This window comes from Anas acuta, chromosome 4, assembly GCF_963932015.1.
Source record: "Anas acuta chromosome 4, bAnaAcu1.1, whole genome shotgun sequence".
NCBI lineage: Eukaryota > Metazoa > Chordata > Aves > Anseriformes > Anatidae > Anas > Anas acuta.
In genome coordinates this window covers 29,723,216-29,742,253 of record NC_088982.1, presented here as the reverse complement: position 1 = coordinate 29,742,253, position 19,038 = coordinate 29,723,216, and the positions used below count along the sequence as shown (strand labels likewise).

Below are 19,038 nucleotides of genomic sequence, written 5' to 3'. Positions count from 1 at the left end.
CCCTTGGGGACTCCGCTAGTGACCAGCCTCCAACTGGATCTGTCTCCATTCACCACGACTCTTTGGGCCCAGCTATCCAGCCAGCTTTTAACCCAACAAAGTGTACGCCAGTCCAAGCCATGGGCAGCCAGTTTCTTAAGGAGAATGCTGTGGGAAACAGTGTCAAAAGCCTTGATGAAGTCAAAGTAGACCACATACACAACCTTTCCCTCATCCACCAAATGTGTCACTTTGTCATAGAAGGAGATCAGGTTCGCCAAGCAGGACCTGCCTTTCATAAACCCATACTGACTGGGCCTGATCACCTGGTTGCCCTGCAAGTGCCATGTGATGACACTCAAGATAATCTGCTCCATGAGCTTCCCCAGCACTGAAGTCAAAAGACTTAAGTCTTTCCTGAGACACCATCTCCCTGGGAAGGCATTTCTATTTTTTATCTAGACAGACACAACAAACATTAGCCTCTCCAGGGCACACCGTGTACTAGCAAAACTGCCAAGTGAATTGTCACACTGCAAGAAATGGATGCTTACAACAGTGCTCTGGCTGGTTTGGCATATTATTGCAAACTCAGTTGTCCACAGGCAATGAGACAGGCCTTCCAAAAACCCATCACAGAGTACAAATGTGTGTGCTGATTTGTGTTTTGATTTTCCCCTTGACTACTTAGGAATACTTGTGTAAGTTTTCAGTGAGTTCTAGGGACTAGAAGTTAAAACAGAAGTATCAAAGCAAAAAGTCTGTTGAAATACCCTAACAAATGTTGCTATATGAAAACAAGTCACAGGTGTCATGCCAAGAGTTATCTTAACAGTTGGCCTTTCTGAAACTTGAAGTCATGGTTCAGGTTTGGTAGCAGAAGCTTAAATATGTTCCAGGAGAGTTTTCCCTACCTCTTTAGGAGACACTTATGTGGTTACAGAATATTTCTGCACTGTCGTCTTAGCTAGAGCTGCAACTCTGCTTGTTCCTCTGCCTTTTGAACTCAGACACAACTCAGACACTACAAGGAAAAAAGAAAAGTTACCTCATTAGAAAGGAACCTGGATTGACAAAAAGCATCAGTTTTGGAAAAACGCAGCCCAAAAGAGACCTTAAGAATACATGGAAAATTGCTCAGCATGGGAGTAAAAGCTGTTAAGATGTAATTTTAGAAACCACAGCATTACCGAGGCTTTAGATACTCCTTTAAGTGCTGTAGCTTGTCTAGGGTGCTCTTTCTGTAACTGAAAGATGCTTTCATGTACGAGAGTGAAATGGATGGATTTCTATGACTTGTAGAAACTGGGTAGGGGTGTCAGTTCATTTCTTTCAGATTTTTTGGTATATTGATATTCAACTTTACTCTGTTCTCTTGACACATCACTCTTCTCAGCAATTATACATGCAGCCTGGAAATCATACATATGAATTTTTTATCCCTTTGGAGTCAGCAAAATTACACAAGCAGTAATTAAAAACACATTCTGGATTTCTAAATCTTAATGGAATTGTTAACTTGCTTTGTATATGTAGGTATTGTAGCTGTTTAAAAGATCTACCAGACATTACAGTGAGCTAATCAGCTCATGAAAGACTGGAAAACTACTGAGAATTCCCCACTTCTTTATAGTCTTGTGGGGCTAGACCTGATTTTTCTGCTTCAGAATCCTACCCAAACATTTTCCTTGGACAAGCTTAATATGTTCTAATTAACTACAACTAAACTACAGTGTCCTAGAGCAGGTTAGTCTCAGCTGCAGTGAATGACTGTGAATTAGATAATGGGAATGGCCTTTATAATGACTTTTGTGCTCCTTGCCATGAACATGGAGTAATGAAGGGAAGGTGTTTAACTGCAGCTGCTGAACGTTTCTTGCTCAAATTCACTAAGCTCTGCATCTCTAATAAGACGATTGTGAAAACCTCGAGATCACATACATTCTTCTAAAACAATGCGTAACTATGTCTAACTGACTGAAATTTCAAACCTTCCAATTGTATCAAGATTCACAAATTCTTCCCTTTACATTTTCAACCTCGTGTCTGTGTTTCATTCTGAGTGTATTTATGTGGTCCTGTAGAAGATTCTCGGTTCATGAACTAGAGTCACAAAGGGTTTCAAGGCCAAGAAAACTGCCCCCATAAAATGCTTTATTATGCAAGGGCTCTAAGCTGGAAAACAAACAAACAAAAAACCATGTCATCCTACATTCAACTGTACAAGATTTGTACTTTTTTGTTGTTGTTTGTGGATTGAAACTAAGTATGTAATAGAAAATCATGGTGTTTTAGTGGTGTGGAACCCAACAACGTCTCTGTTAGGAACGCACTGAAATGAAGGGCATGATTTTGATTGTTGGCTTCTTAAAAGGCATCTCTAAAGTCAGAAGTTCTTTTTATAAAGAACTAAAAGCCTAAACAGACATGTTTAAAAACAGCTCACTGTGCAGTTCTTTGCAAGAGAAGAGATGCTAGATCTGTGGCTATAAAAATAATAAAAATAAAAATCTTATTTTCATTTTTAAGAGAACATTACTAGCCATCTTCTTTAGACTGATTGGTTCTTTGTAACATTCTCTTACTGTGTGGTTATAATCGTGAAGAGTCAAATGTTCCTATTAAAGTCTAGCTAAAAATCATACCACCTTTCATATTATCCGATTGGTGGGACATAAATATTTTAAAAGAGCAAGAAATAGAGAAAACAATGGGGTGCCTATCCATAAATACTGCTGTAACAACCATCTTGTGTAACGAGTGCCTGTAAGATCTTTGCCTTAGAGCAGTCACCAGCAGACCAGGGCAGATGCAGATTTAAAATGATTTTATTTACTATTCATTTTTTGCAAAGTAATAGAATTGGAAAGTTTCTGGAAAAGCATGTGGTTTGACAAAAAAAAATGAAGATTTACGAAACTGTCATTCAATACCAAGGAAAAAAGGTAATGGGCAGGAGAAGTTACACAGAAGCATTTTATCTTCATATTTTCTCCTTGGGCAGCCTAGATGGGATTAAAAAAAATAATAATATTATTTTGCAAAGCAGTAACATTCTAGTAGCACTTCAACCTTCCATATGCTGTATGATTGTAGTTGGTTGACTACCCATTGAGAAAGCCAACATGTGGTGGCTAAAGGGCAGCTAGATGCTCTTTTTGAGTTGAAGTTAAATGGGTAGAAAGATGGGGAGACAGGGATGGGATTACCTGTTTTTATATAAATGTTATTTCTTTTACCTACCGTGTCTTAAGCACCAATTCCTAATGTGGCTCTGCTCTGGACTATGAGATTGGCACCCTAGAAAAAGGAATTCAAACAGTTGTGAAAGAGAAACAAAGGGAACACAGTATGCAGTGCTTGTGCAAGAACTTCTATGAACTTCAACTTGTGTCTGTGTTATGGCTCAAAGGATAATTCTAATGGTACTTTCTAAGTTTAGGAGCTGTGTGTTCTTGTGTGCTGGGTATCTTTCAATTTTGCGAAGGTAGAAAATAAACATTTAGAGTGAATTACAGGCAGAATAATTCCTTCTAAGGTCTTCCTAATATATGTACCTATGCGATACTTTGGTTATAAATAATAAATTTTTTTTTTTAAAAAAAAGGATTCACTCAATAATGCAGATCCATTAATGCTTCACATGATAGAGATTGCTCTTTGGAAACTGACATTTCTACCCCTTTCCTAGTGGCTGGTTTCCTAGTGAGTTCCCTGTTTCCTGTATGCTTATTTTTATTTTTAAAGGAGCTAGGAAATACCTCTTCGCCAAAGCATGTCTCGATATCTGACTGCTTGCAGCACTTGTCTACCATGGCAGTGAACCCACCAGCAATTGTCTTTATTTGTTCTTCTGTCATCTGGGGCTTGCGTTTAATGAGGTTGATGAGCAATCTGAAAACAAAGCACCAAGCCATAGTTAATGCTACCTGTTGACATTTGTTTTGCCAATGCATAATATGTCATTCTATGCAGATACAGTTCATTTAAGAGGCTTTTTGTCATGCGTTGAGAGGTCTTTGCCAAACTCCCTGTCTACCACCATCACTTGCTGGGTTTTTGTTATCCTGATTATTGATGTGAAAGAACTTAGTGAAATGATCTGTATGCTGTGTTAACTGAGTAAATCCTAAGACTTGCACTGTCTGAGGCAGTATATGAAACTGGTCACATTTAGTTAAGACATTAATTTCATTTGAAGAAAGTAACTTATTGTGCCTCTTCCTAACTATGTGATGTAACATGCTGACAAGCTCAGTACAAATACATAGATCCATCTGGTTTTCTCTGTCAGCAGTGAAGTCCCAGTCAGACAACAGATTAGGGTTTTTGTTAGCTTACTTCTGTCCCTGCTCAAGTGTTACGTTTTTGAGTTTATTCTCCAAGGAATTTAATTTAGCTTACTTCATCTGGCCTTCTGCCCGTTCTTCAGCAGGAGCACTGCACAATTTTTCATCGAAGTTGAACACGTCAGGATTAAACGGTGGAGGAACATATTTGGTATCTACTCCCATGGCACTGAAACATGGTCTCCTGTAAGCGTAGGAGTCACTGCAGCAGTGTGAAACATTGTCATTTATAGGTGAGGTCTCCTGTCTCCTGCACATATCCTGAATCACCATGCTCAGCTGGTGAGAGATAAATGGAAAAAAGTACAAACATGAGTTAAACCTTCTACAATAACAGAAGAAATGTGTGATGTTTGTGTCACTATAGCATAGCTGAAAGTGGAAGCTTTCCAACCTAATCAGCTGCTCAGAAATGGCACAGTTTTAGAATTCAAAATTAATGTGTGTTCCCGGAGTCAGATGTTTTTTAATCTGTTGATGGTATGACCATTAGACTATAATCAATAAGAATGGTTTTCTTTTAAGAGGCTCTTTTTCTAAACACAAGCTCCCAAAGACTCAATCATCTGACTTTTGCTTTCTGAAGGAGAGCGAAGCTGAGTTACAATTTTCACAAGCTGCCATCTGAGAGAGCTATTTAGGTCCTCATGTCCATTAAAAATGAATGGACTTCCAAGTCTGTTACGTTGCTAATTAGCTTGAGGGCTATGAAAAATCAGTGTTAGTTTACTATCCCACCAGATTTCCATGTTTTTGAGAATAGAAGAAATCTCTCAGAGGAATAAAAAGAATAAACAAATGTACTCACATAACCCTCAGAACAAGGTAGGCGTCTGTCTTCAGGAAGCTTGCAGCACTTGGTACCAACGCCTGTCATTTTCTTTCCAATTTCAAGCAAGGTCTCAGTTGATACCTGAGGCATTTTCTTAGTGTAGCGGATCAGCAATCTGAAAAAAATGCATTAAAAATGACTGCTCACTTTTGAAGAATTCTCTGCTTAACTACACTAGTGAACTGAAACTAGAAGTCAGGTTCAAATGCATATTCCCAAAGCTGCCAGAATCATCGTTTACGCTGGAGAATACTTATCAGAAAGTACTTACGCCTTGAGGAAGTCTGCCTCGCCATGGGTAGTGAGAAGATCACAGTTTGTCTTTACAACATCCTGAGTTTCTTTGATATGTTCATTCAGTTGATCTTGCTGCAAACAAGTAAAAATTTATCAGTAACAGAGCAGGACATCCTGGTCATGATCATGCAAATATATCTTATGGTCTCTTCTAAATCTTACTAGCTCTAAGATATGCATTTTGAAAGGCCAACTGTTTGCTTCTAGCCTAGCTGGAGTAAGGGGGACTTGATTCATAAATAAGCATTCAGTTCTAACAGAAATTCAGTAAAAAAAAAAGCTGGGATGATTTCATATCTTTGTCATGGGCTTTGCACTGCTTCATGTCCCATCAGAATATTAACTTCTTCTGGGATTAGTCTCTCAAAATGCTTTTTGTCTGCTCCTCAACTGAATTGCTTCATGATTGGTACCAACCAAGCATTCTAGTCACAAGTAAACAAAGCATTGCACCTACAGCATTTGCATAGCACTCAGCAGGGTTGTCAGTTTTGCAGCACTTTTCCAGGAGTGTTTCATATCCTTTAGCAATTCTGAGAATCAGCTGTGTGGAGAACTCAGGGTGTCTTCGTGAGTATTCATAAACAAACCTGAAAGACACACAAGCTGACAGCATTAGAGCTCCTGAATAACATGCTGCTTTCCTCATGCACCACACAGTAATTGACAGTGACAGTCCCTCAGATGAGATCAAGTAAGGTGGACAGTAAGTTTGAAATGTTCCCTGCTTTTTTTAGTAAAATTTTTTGGGTTTTGGCCATTCTTTTGACTGCCAACAGGGCAAATTTAAGAGGAACGAAATAGTTTCCCCAGGACAGAATGCTTCTCAAGCAGACAATGTATGTGGACCAGCACCAAAATAAATAAATAAATAAATAAATAAATAAAGTAAAGGCAACAATAAATTCAGCTTTGATAATAGCCACAAAGTATGAATGAGAAACTAGGCCTGAAGTTACATCTGCCACATTGGACTTCTATGTGGTCCTCTCTTTCCTCCATACACACTTGAAATATCCAAGAGGATTTATTTATTTATTTTTTTTCCAGTGATACAAAAGGCCATAGCCCAGAAACAAAAGCAGATCATTTACAGGACAAGCACACGTACTGTTTGTACTACTTACTCTGACATGAATGCATCATGGCCTGCCTCAAAGCTTTTACAGACTTCCTTATCTTGGATGTATTTTTCGACTAGTGAAGGAAGATCTGCAGGTTTTTCATCAAATTCTGCTTCCATAATGCACTGGCTTCGTTCCACAATGGGCTTCTCACAGCAGTCTTTGATTTTACTTGAGAAAGCCTCATGTTTAGAGCACATGTAGTTCACAACCTCTGCCTGTAAAATTAAAATAAAGCTTCAGATAAGCTATGAAATAATAATTTAAAGATAGATCAATTCAACTCTTTTCTCTGTTTCAGACTTTTTTTTTTTTTATTCAGGTTACTTATTTACTTAGCAATTTCCTAAAGAAATGCTGTCTCCATACAAAAGGAAATAATGAGAGGTACTGGCATTTCCTGCATGTGTTAAGCAAGATGTTCACAGGCATGGGGGAAAATCAGCTTCCCTCCCTGATCTTGGAATCTTTGAGGAGACAAACTCTGGAAAGGCAGTTAAAACCACTGAGACTGTCACAAGAATGCCTGATTAATCTTTTCAGTCCTGTCACATGTCCAGCTCTGATAGAAAACAAAACATTAAAAACCATAGTTTTATGAAGCCAAACCAGCACACCAGCTGCTTATAAGTTTAAGAAGTATGTCTAAGTTCCAGCTGGGCAGGCAATATTTAGATACGGTTATTATTGCAGTTTTGCAAATCCTCCCATGCAAGCTGTCCTTTAGAATTAATTGGGACTACAGAAAAACTGGATTAATAGTGATTAAAATCACACAGCAGGATTGCAAAGAATTTCTTTCTGCCTCCACTTTCTTTTTCTTTGTTTACAAATGACTTAAATTGATCAAATGCCATCAAACAATCCCCCTCCCAGATGAACATTTTGATTTTGACCACATACACACACTATATGTGTGTGTATATACATATGTATATATATATGTGTATGTGTGTATATATATGTGTGTGTGTGTGTGTATATATCAATAAAAACTCCTTGCCATCATGATCATGGTCCAAAACCTAGTTCCGGTAACAGTCAGCTGAGCTGACTGTAAGTTTTTAGTGACTGAGAAACCTTCCAGCAGTGTTGAATAGAAGTTCCTAGGACTGTGAACTTCAGCAGGTATTCATGCTACTGAAATTTTTAATTTCTTACTGTTTTTCGTGTATGTAAACATTTTTAAAGAATATTTAGCTTACCCTGTCATCCATGCACTCCACCATGTCCCCTTCACAGCACTCTTTGTAGACATCCTTAACATCATGGATAAGTTTTGAGATTTCTGCGAATGAAGCCTTGGGATATTTTTGACTCAGTAAAGCAAGTTTACTGGACAGAGAATAAGAAAAATACACTTGATTCAAAGCTCCATATGGAACAGAAAACTTGCAAATCACTAACACTTATGCTATACATCACTGATGACATTCATTCTTCTCACCTAACTTAAGGCTAAAAAAAAAGGCATTGACACCTGTACCTGCAATCCAATTCTCCTTTAAAATGAACAATAAGAAAGAAGTTTGGATTTTTCTAATCTGAGGTGTATATATAAGAATCACACCCTAGAATTCCCCCTCTCTCAAATGACTGTAAAGCATCTCTGTATTAGCACAGACACAGTACAGGAATCAGAACAGGGCACAACTTTGGAAAACACATAGATTAAACACATTGGAATCTGGTTCTAGTGACCTCTCTCAGGTCTCTGTATCTTGTGTATTGGTTCAAGGGATGGCTTCATTTCTTTGTGACTCACATGGATGATCTTTTTACTACTACTCACTATCCACTTGGAATACAAAAGTTCCCCTCTGCATCCAGTCTTTATGCTGGAACCTGACCAGAACTAAATTCTACACTTGAAAAAATAGGCTGAGAGATCACTGCAGGTGTAGTCCAGAAAGACTGACCTACTAATCTCTATTGTGTTGGACAGTGTTCCTCAGCCAAAGTTACACTAGGAAGTACCGTGAGTACAGTTATCAAACTCAGCATATAGAAGTGAATTACGTGTGTTGATATTTTCCTCATGAGTAGTTGCAGGTTTAAGCCAACAAGCCTACTTTTTATAAAACACTGATTGGAACTTACTCTGCTTGGAAAATTCTATCTCCAAACTTCTTGAGGATTCCACAAGAATACTGCTGCTTCACACTTATTTTCTTGACTTTTTCTCTTATGCCAGTTTCCTATAGTAATAGGATGCACATTGTCACATTAAGCTAATTACATTTAATGGACTGAGCAGAAAGCAAATCTTGAAATCCCACTTCAGAAACAGTACAGGTTCTTGTCCAGTTAGCACTGATGTAAAGCCAAGCAAACTGAGAATTCCTTAGGCAGCCCTAATCAGTTCCCAGTCCAGCATCTAACTTCTAGCCTATACACTATGCCTTATGGCATAGTGCAATTCACCTAATGATAAGCTGCTCTTATAACCAAATATTCAATTTCATTTAAACTCTGTGGCCCCAAAAGAGCGTAAGTTCTCTTCTAAAGCACCACAATGATCACATGGAAGTCACTGGAACTGAGTTTAGAGACAGAGAGAGAACTTGGCTCATGCCAAATAATCTTGAAAGTTAACTTAAAATCTACGGTTCTATGTGGAAGTCATCTGATAGTGATCAAAGTGCTAGCACATGATTAATCCTGACCCTTCTTTACAAGTTCTTCTTACAAAGAATTACATAGCCAGGAGCATTCCACTCACTTCTCACTCTTTCTCCTCCCTTTGCTCATGCAAGGAACTGGGGAGGAATAGGAGAGACCTCTCATGCACCTATCTATTGGGTGTGGAAATTGAATGTTAGGCTGCCAGAAAAGATCTGTCTTCCCCTAGAGTCTCTTTGGTACCACGTCTTCTGGCTATGGATCACCTTTATGTTGCAGACCAGCTACAGCGTTTTCAAGCAAAGTGAAAGATTTGCTTTACCTTGCCATCCAAGCAAGCACCGACATCACTCTCTTTACAACAGCTCTTAAGTGCGTGTTCATAATCAGCAGCCACACCAAGGATTGTAGGGGCATACAAGAAGGGGTTTCTTCTTGCAACAGAATAGATGAAACTATAAGAAAAAGGAAAACATAAGTTACATATTTCAATGACAACAGCAAATGGCCTTAAATGTCTTATGGCTTTGCATTGTGATTTTGCATTGTGAAATATTTGAAAATTCTGAGTGTGAAAAACTAATCTGTGGCCATTTTCCCAGGATTTTATTGCCAATTTTTATTCTCTTTATTGTTACCTTTCTTCATATCCTTTCTGGTTAGAATGGGGTTAGTGGAGAGCTGGAGTAAGTAAATTACTACAATAATGTTGGAAAAATTGTGTTTTTTCAAAAAAAATTTTTTTTGCAAAATGTCCCCAAAGATTTACAAAATTTGATCATTTAAGGCCCATTTTGAATGGAAAAACCTGCTCCGGCATGGAATGAAAAAAATTTGATGAGAGCTTTGGATATTAAATCATTAAGCAGCTGTTTTATACATGCAGATAATTGATTGCATGCTTACAGCCTCTTCAAATGTCCTTACACACTCACTATGCCTTGGGGATCGCTCAACTAAATATTTAAACAGTACAAAATTGCCATTTTTCTTACTGTCCCAGAAATGACACTCTGTTGTCCTCGTATTCCTTGCATATAACATCAGAAGCTGGTCTTTGGTACGGCTGAACGAAGTCTGGTTGGGGAATTTTAAATGACAGGAAACACTCATTTCTTTCAGGATCAGATTTAGCACAGCAGTCAGCCATTGCACCGTATGAGTCACGGAGTTTTTCTACTTGGCAGATTTCATCCAGGAAAATGGAGGGCTACGAGGGACATGATGAGTTAAAATTATTGTTAGAAAGATACTGTTGTATGGGTAGTGTAATGTACTTTCTATCTATCTGTAAGAGAAAGCCCAAACTCAAAAGTAAGTAAAATTTTACCAGGGAAGACCATAAATCAGAATAATCCATTGCTTTCAACACAAATTCATAGTTTTATTTTATGTCGTCCAATATCAAAAATTACAATGCCCTACTAAAAAAAATGATAAGTTAAAATACTCCATGCTAGTCAGTGGTCTCCTGTTACTTGTAATCTGACTAAAGTGAATTCTCAGATGAATTGAAGCAGGATTTGGTGTTCTATTTGATGATCAGCTTGGGTAGCCTTTAGGGAGAACTAATATAGTCATGTAATTTGGTTTGAATGTGAGAACTGGCAAGAACACAAGCACCTAAATTTCTCAGGGGCCTGGCTGAACCTGCTAGGCATCCAAGGATCTTATGTACCTGTAAACATCTTAGGATACCTGATCTTAGCAGGTTGTTGTTATTGTTTGTTTGTTTTTTAACTTTTTATGTTAAATTATGACAGGTATCTTTTTCAAGTCACCCCTGTATGAAAACCCACACACTATGGCTGCTTAAATTCCTACAGTTAGACCTGTATTTTGCAGACAGGGTACTTGTACTAATGGTAACATTTATTTATGGACAACACTATACTTAATGTACTGAAGTCTGCTTTTGGGGCTCCAATATGTAACTCCACCCATCATTATGACACTTCTGAAAGGCAGAGTTTCAGAACCTGACAAAAATACATTCTCTGTTTCAACATAAAAATTAATGGAATGATTCTGGTAGCTGCATATAATGAGAAGAAACAGAATACCAAAGGATTTGCTGCCTACCAGTGATTTTGAGCACTCGGGAGCATCTTCATTGGCTACACACTTTTGTGCCAGATCTACAACATCCTTCACAAGCTTAGACAGTCCATCATAAGAACACCTCTGGAGATACTGGGCAAATGTGATCATGGCACTGAAACAGAAAGCAAATTTTGCTATATGGAGATAAGGAACACAAGATTCAAAATTACTTGTTCAAACAATATGCACAAATGCTTAAATAGTGTACTACAAAGATCATTAATACTGGATCCCATATTCTTGCTCTTCTCACCTCCTTAAATGATAGACTAGAATTAACATGGAAAAGACTGATTTGAATTTTCTGCCACTTTAACCAGTACATTCCTAACTACCATAAGCTAAGCTGCTTTTGCCATTGTTACAGATGATGTTCTTCACAGTGTCTTCTTTCAGAAATAGTTATGTTCCTATAAGGGCCTTCTGCCATTCCCAAAACCCATTTCAAAAGGAAATCATTGAATTGTCTCAGAAAACTTGCTAGAAGGTTGTGGGTTTTTTTGGTAATGTCTTAGTCCAGAATAACTCCTCTCCACCCAAAGGTTATCAAAACTGTATTATTTACATGTATTTTCACATGAGGAACACAGGTTTCCTCATAATGCAAGGAGTTGTGCTCTCAGAGAGCAAGAAAGTCATCATGACTTTTGCAGCTCTTATAGCACCTGTAAGCTTTGCATACTAACAGTAAGAAGGCTAATTCAATGCAATGGTTTGATGAGACCCATGCACCCTTCATGAGCTCATACAGTGTTTAAGTTTCCCTTTTTAATTCAATATCAATAGAGATGGAAAACAATCAGAACATGTAAGCAGAACATTTACTTACACTGCTTTAAATGTCTCCTCCTTCAAATCATTGTAGCGGTGGGCAATCTCACTCTTGTGATCTACAGGAAAAAAAATAAAAGAACAGTGATGTTCATTTGCTGTGCTAGACCCCCTTGAAGAATACATTCTGGGCACCTCAGGCCAGATTTCAGAAGTGTGCATCATTAAACCAGCTCTTGCACATATCATTATTTTGGAACAGACCAAGCTAATCCTGAGTGGTTCCCATCTTTGGATACACCATCCTGTGTAATCTGCACAGCTATTCCAGGTATGTCATTCTAAAGGTTTCTTCAGGCCATCTAGAATTCTTTGTTGTCTTAGATGACCATTTGTCTGCAAATACCTAATTCTTATGCATGTCTATCTTTCTGAAGGCACTCAGGTGTGTATTTTTTTTTTTATTTTAATATAATATTCACCTTTGTAATTATATTCAAAATGACTGCTGCGACTTCATATTAGTGGTTAGCACATGCACTTTACATAACCAACATGATCATATCTAATCTACAAATAAAGAAATGCAGCTGCAGTTTGATTAGACTAAGCATTAGTTGATTTTTCTTTCTTCAAAGACAAAATTATGAACTGGGCAGTCACATATGATTTTTTCACTGAATGCATACCATCTGAGCTCATCACGAGCAGGAAAACAGATGAGACCCTTCACTTGGTCCTGATAGTAATAAATCTAGGTTGTGGTTATAGCTTGTTTGTGGTAAGAAGACTCCCACAAGATTTTCCAAACAGATACTGAGGCAGGTGACCACAGTAACAATCAACATCTGTTCATGTAATTCATTCACGGTACAAAGCAACACGTCACCAAACCTACTTGCTCGGTTAAGTGATTGTCTGGAGTATTCTACCCATCTCCTCAAGATTTCTTAATTCAATTTCTTTTCAAGTCAATCACTTTTCTTTTCTTTTTTATTTTTTTCTTTTCCCTCTTTGGATCAGGCTTGCGAGATTTGTTCACGAAATTGCATTGCAGTCATTAAGTCAATATAACAAAGACCATAAGGGCAATTAATTAATCCCTTCTTACCTGCATCTCGAGCAACTCTTTGCAGATTCCTGGATGTTGCTGAACTAAAGAGGAAAATAAATGAAATTAATGTTACCCACTTCATGGTTGCAGATTATGATGTGGGCTAAATTATTCAGAAATGCTAGGAAGATTGAAGGGAAAGCATTTTCTTATATACCTCTTTACTACCTGTTTCTGTAAAATATTAACCATAGAGCTGGCATTTGGAGATTTCCATTTGGTCTGAAGAAGATTACAAAACTTGCAATGTCCTTGCCAAAAATGAATTTGATATTATTTGTTCGTTATGTTTTACACTGGACCTTTTTGTCCTGAAAAGGTTGAACCTTCCAGCATCCAAACAGATAAAGTTTTGCGTAAATTTCCTTATCAAATTACAAACAGGGAGTTCAAGGCATCAGATCAAAATGTCATCGTCTAATCCTATAGCCGTGCTTCTTCTTTGCTACTATTTGCTCAAAAGTGCAGCAAGTTGGTACTGTACAGTAATAATTCACCTAGATAGGACTGAGTTCACATACTCATTTAAAATTACAGAGTTTTAATTTAAAATCCCCTTACAAAGACGAGATGGCAATCTCTTTAGGACAGGCTATATGCTTTCAGTCCTTCAGGGACAGAAACAAATTGAATGTTTAAGAAGGAAATACTGGTGTTTCCCACCTAGGAATGGCACAAGGCACACAAGTGAATCTAGCCTTTCATTTGGAATAAAAATTCCATATTGGTAAAATATAACAATTAGTGCAAACGTACCAGTAAACAGCATCTCCAATTTTAATTGGCTTCTGAATTCTTGAAGAAACAGAGTAAAAGTTTGAAACCAAGGAATCTGAATCTCACAATATATGTAGCTCCAGGGTGGAACAATTTCATGTGGACAATAAACCTATGTCAGTAAGTTGGAAATGACAATTTTATTCTGTGTAAGACTTCACCTCACCCCAGATTTCTGGACATAGGCTTAGGGTAAAAAAATGAGGGCTGCTAAAACAGCAAAAGGGCTGTTTGAGCACCTGATTTGGTAGATCCCATTCTGGTTTTATGGGGTACTGCTACTCATCAGGATCCACAAAATTGCCAAATACATCTGTAAACATTTGTAAGAGCTGTCATTTGATAATTTTTCCAATGAATGTTCATTTACCCTGTCATCCTTCAAAGACTATTCTCTTTGCTATGCACCGCTCTCCTCTTTTAATTAGTCAGTAATTTAGGAGATCGGGTACAGGAAGAATTGTGACATTTGCATGGAGTGCCTGGGCATGGTATAAAGCTTAAACTATTTTTCCAGAATATTCAGTGAGAAGCTTCAAAAAATATCAAACATAAGGCTTGATCCCTACTGAGTGCAAAGTGATGCAGTTCCACAGCAGGAAATCGTATAATGTACACCAGCTGATTTCAACTTTTTTTTTAGCATTGGGAGCTGGGGAAGAGTACACAAGAGAGCTGAACTCCTCCATATCACTCACTCTGAATAGTTTGAACAGCCAGAAATAAATGGTTACACCATGAAATAAATGGTTACACCATTGACATTTTAGTCTGTCCCTCAGCCTCTAATACAGAACGTAAGGAAGTATTCTTATCTATTGCAGGTAATTATTTAAGTTTTAATTAACAAGAGCTGGATAAATTTCATCTGGAGGAAACACTCATCGGCTTGAAAGAAGTTGTTAAAATGATTATATAGCCATCCAGGAAGAACTTTAAATTTCTTTAAATTTCAACTGTGTATGATCTGCTGATAATGATAACTTGAGGGACAGGCAAAGACTGACCAACATCTTAGAGCATGAAAAGCATGCCCCTCTTCTGCAACTTTCCATCCTTCTGCCTTCACTACCCAGGATGCTTTCCTCATCCTTCCTGATCCCGGGTTGTCACTACCTAATTCCCACTAACATCACAAAAGGCTTGCCTGTCTGGTTGATTCGTTATCTCCTCCTCCTAGAAGTGAGATATCTTCATAGTGGTGTAACCTGTGTTCTAATTCTCTCCTGAGTTCAAAACCCTGTTGTTGTTGCCAGTGAGTTTCATTCAATTTAGCCATATTTACATATAAATTTCAGTGAGACTAGATTATGTCATGCCACTGTACTTTTCCCAAAGTACCTTATTTTGGCCACTATCAGATGCAGCACAGATATGATCTCTGACAGTAATTGCCCTGCCTATCTATCTATATACTTAAAATGCTCTGGTTAGGTAGACCCTTCTCTTAACTTGAAATGTAAACAGTTAGTAATTTCAAGTCAAATACAGAGTTGAAATTAATTAGCTTTCAAGTTTCTGGCAACCAGTACCTGTTGGCCTTCCTCCTTTCCAAATCTTCTTCCAGTCCCCCCATCATGTCCTCTCATTTCTTCTGATCATTCTACTCCTGTCCCATGACCTCAGTGCTGCTTGTGTTAGTTCAGTAAAATGCTCTTCTTCTGTTATTACAAAATATACATGAATATGAATATATACACCCAGTGCAGACAACACTTGGTTAGGCGGAGCTGAGATGGAGAAGAGACAACAAAGCCTTAAAATCTTATTCCACCAAGACTATTAGAAAAGGGAAAACAAACAAAAACAAATTAGGAGAGGCTCTAGTAATTTTAAGGCTTAATGTTCAAGATTCTTAAAATGGAAGGTCTAGTGGGAAAAAAAAAAAAAAGGAAAAAATTGTAGAATTGTAGTAACTAACATATTCTCTCCAAGAGGCTAAAAAGTGAATGGATTTCCAGATCATAGAACCATAGAATAGAATCTATCACAGAACCATAGAACAGAATTTATCTTAGAGGTCTTTTCCATTCTAAGATCATCCCAACCAACCCTTAACCTAGAACTGATGAGTCCACCACTAAACCACCTTACTAAATTCAATATCTACACATTTTTGAAGACTTCCAGGGATGGTGACTCAACCACTTCACTGGGCTGTCCCGGGGAGCTCTCCTGCTGCTGCCCCTCTGCTCTGGGTTGCAAAGCACCAGTATAAGCTCACTCCGAGAGGGGGCTACTGCTTTTAAGGAGTTTCTCCCTCCAGTTGCTGGATTTCAGTCCCCCTACCTATTCTCAGTGCATTGCTGGAGGTTGTGCTCTGCCTCGCAACTCACTGCTTCTGGTAGCAAGTAAACTGGTATAGCTCAGAGCAAGGTCTTCTAATACTTCCTTAGTCTTCTACTCTCTCTCTCTCCTTTTCTTTTTTTTTCTTCTCCTGATGCGAGCCGTTCTACTGCAATGCTATAGTATTCCTGCTGGGAGTTATATGAGTAATTCAATTTTGAGATTTCTGGAGGTTTTACAAAATCAAAACCAAAGCAAAACAACAAAAACCTTGTTTCTGAACTTGAGTTTTTAAATGTATCCAAAATAAATCTAATGACATATCTAAGACAAAGATATTTCCAGGTAATTTTAATAAGAAACATGTTAACACAATGCATCAATGCATCCTGTCTCTCAAAAAGACCATTCTGTGCTCAATGAAAAACTGCTTAAAAGCTAGATGACTTTACATTATAGCTTGATACAATGGAATTTATACAAGCTGCTGCTTCTGAAAAACAACAGCAACAACAAGAAGAAACTTTTCACTTTCCCAAATCTGCTCCTGATGTGTTTGCACATGAAAAATAGCTTTTTTTGTTGTTGTTGTTAGTGATGTAAAGGATCAAGGCCCAGTTTAGCAATAAAGGCACTCAGTGAGATATAAACATGTAATTAGGTGTATTGTTGACAACCATAAAGTGAATGGGAAATGCAACCAGACTGGGAACATTGCCCAAGTCACAGTGCTGAAAAAATGTGATAGTGATAAATCATGCCTTAGACCAGCTCTGGGAATGTTCTAAGGGTATATCAAAGCAGTCTGAAGAAAAGGCAGTAAGGACTGGGAGATGAAAGTCTTTTCTGTTTTGTTGAAATTTAGCACAAGAAAAGGTCTCAATATTTACTGTTGCATCTTGAAAGCTATCTGGAATTTTCCCCTGCAGCATTGTGCAGTGTTAGCAAGAACACTACTGGTCCCCTGGAGTTAATATGTAAGTTTGTAATACAGGGTCCATGTTTATTTCTAGATATCTTCTGTTGTCTGTCCTGTACTTCATGCCAACATTTCATATTACTGCTGAAAAAGAGATTTGAACTCCAATGCTGCTGTTTGTTTAACAATATTAAGTATTATACTGAGCTTCCTGTTGCTCAATTCTTCCATACTGCTTTGAGTAAACTTTCAGCAAAGCTGTCCTAGTATTAAGAAAGGAACATAGCAATTGCATTTTAAGATGGAAGCGCTTGCACATACATTAAGATGAATCCATTTACAACCACATTCAACTGTAAAGTTGCAAACAGTAACTAGTATTACAATCTCAGCTGTGGGGAACCAAGGGCAGTAATTCCAAGCCTAACTGGCCTGCAAAAAAGGAAGCATCATTTAAAAATATTTCCATCACATCATGCTATGTAAGGTGACAGACTAGATACAGAATAGGTAACTTTATTCTCAGACTCCTAGTGGAGAAATATGTTCAAGGATACCTAATTAACAATCTCCTTCCAGTCTGCCTATTGACAGGCTTCATTTTGTGCTGTCAGCTCTCTTATGATACAACATAATCACAAAGAATGAAGAGATGCCATGGTAGAGCAACAGTTCGTTTGGACTTTCTGAACCATGAATTTTACAGTAACTCTTCCTTTACCAAAAAGAAACACCTATTCATCTTTGTGTCCAGGTGGTTTGCACTTAAAGGAGACTGCAAGAGAGTGGAAAGCATTCAGAAATAGAAGGGAAAGATATTCATATTTCACAGGAATTAATATTCCTACTAAAAAGTACATACATGCAGACCAAAATGTACTAAAATTACTGAAGCTGTTTGAATAACAAATTTGATATATCATCATAAGAAAACTGCCAGAGCACTTCTGGAAAGTAAGTCCTGTCACAGCGATCTCCCAGACCTCCTAATTCTGTGGCCCTCAACTTATTTAATGCTATTTCTTATTTGTGTTAAAGACCAAAAGGCTTCTTTGTGTTAATGAACTTTGAGATACACATCAGATCTCGAGATGTTTGTGTGCCAGGACCGCATCTACTGCCAGTAACCACAGTTCTGTTTTGGAGGTGGTTTTGTTCTTTGTTTTTCTTTGGCTTTTTACCTATCTAATGAAAACACAAAGGTGGGCAGCCAACTAGCAATTTTGTTCTTCCTCAAAATGAAGAATAGCTTTTTCCTAAAGTGGATGGAACCTACAAAAAGAATGCTACTTCCCTTCCAATCTACCAGCAGGCTGAGGTGACATAATGCTTAAAAAGGTGTTGTCATCTCCTATTTCCAGTGCTGGGCCTACGGACATGTGCTTTACCAGTATTTTGGTAAATTATATTGCCATTGTGCAGTAATGCATTTTTAAAATAACTTTAATTAGCAGTACATTTCTCAGTAAGTGTCTGTAGTCTGAGACACACGCTCAGGTACCAGTCTTTTCCTGCTGCGGTGCATTATGTTTGCTATTCTTATCGCTGATGTTTGGCTCCAATGTAAAACAAGTCAAACAACTGAAACAGATATATGGCTTTTATTTGAACAGAGATGGACTCAGAGATATAAAGTGAGCAAGAATGCCCATCCAATGAGCAAACATAAACATTGGAAGGATTTGATTACTGTAGCAGAATAGGCAGAGACCTGCTAACAGTATTCCACGACAGGGCATGCCTTTTGGGAACATCCTTAGTTCCCGTGTTAGGCCAGTCATCCTGAGAGACTGGCCACTCATCTTCAGTTTTCCAAAGGTGTTGGTTTTTTTTTTTGTTTGTTTGTTTGTTTTCCATCAAAATAT

The 19,038-nt window shown here is 37.9% G+C and overlaps 2 protein-coding genes across 2 annotated transcripts in view; both read right to left on the bottom strand.

The window, feature by feature from the left end:
• The window catches only part of LOC137855822 (alpha-fetoprotein-like), a 28,030-nt gene extending 25,381 nt beyond the window's left edge, over positions 1-2,649 (bottom strand). The window contains exon 1 of the mRNA XM_068680418.1: positions 894-2,649. The gene's annotated coding sequence lies outside the window, so the exon portion shown is untranslated. The remainder of the gene's footprint in view (positions 1-893) is intronic.
• Positions 2,650-2,789: 140 nt separating this feature from the next.
• On the bottom strand, positions 2,790-13,345 carry LOC137855821 (albumin). The gene is made up of 15 exons (XM_068680415.1): positions 13,189-13,345; positions 12,136-12,196; positions 11,286-11,418; positions 10,199-10,413; positions 9,526-9,658; positions 8,682-8,779; positions 7,787-7,916; positions 6,585-6,799; positions 5,915-6,047; positions 5,432-5,529; positions 5,137-5,275; positions 4,384-4,607; positions 3,741-3,873; positions 3,223-3,279; positions 2,790-2,984 (listed from the first exon to the last, which is right to left on the bottom strand). The coding sequence occupies exons 1-14, from the start codon at positions 13,271-13,273 to the stop codon at positions 3,229-3,231; spliced, it is 1,848 nt and encodes a 615-aa protein (XP_068536516.1). The 5' UTR covers positions 13,274-13,345; the 3' UTR covers positions 2,790-2,984; positions 3,223-3,228.
• Positions 13,346-19,038: the final 5,693 nt, after the last annotated feature.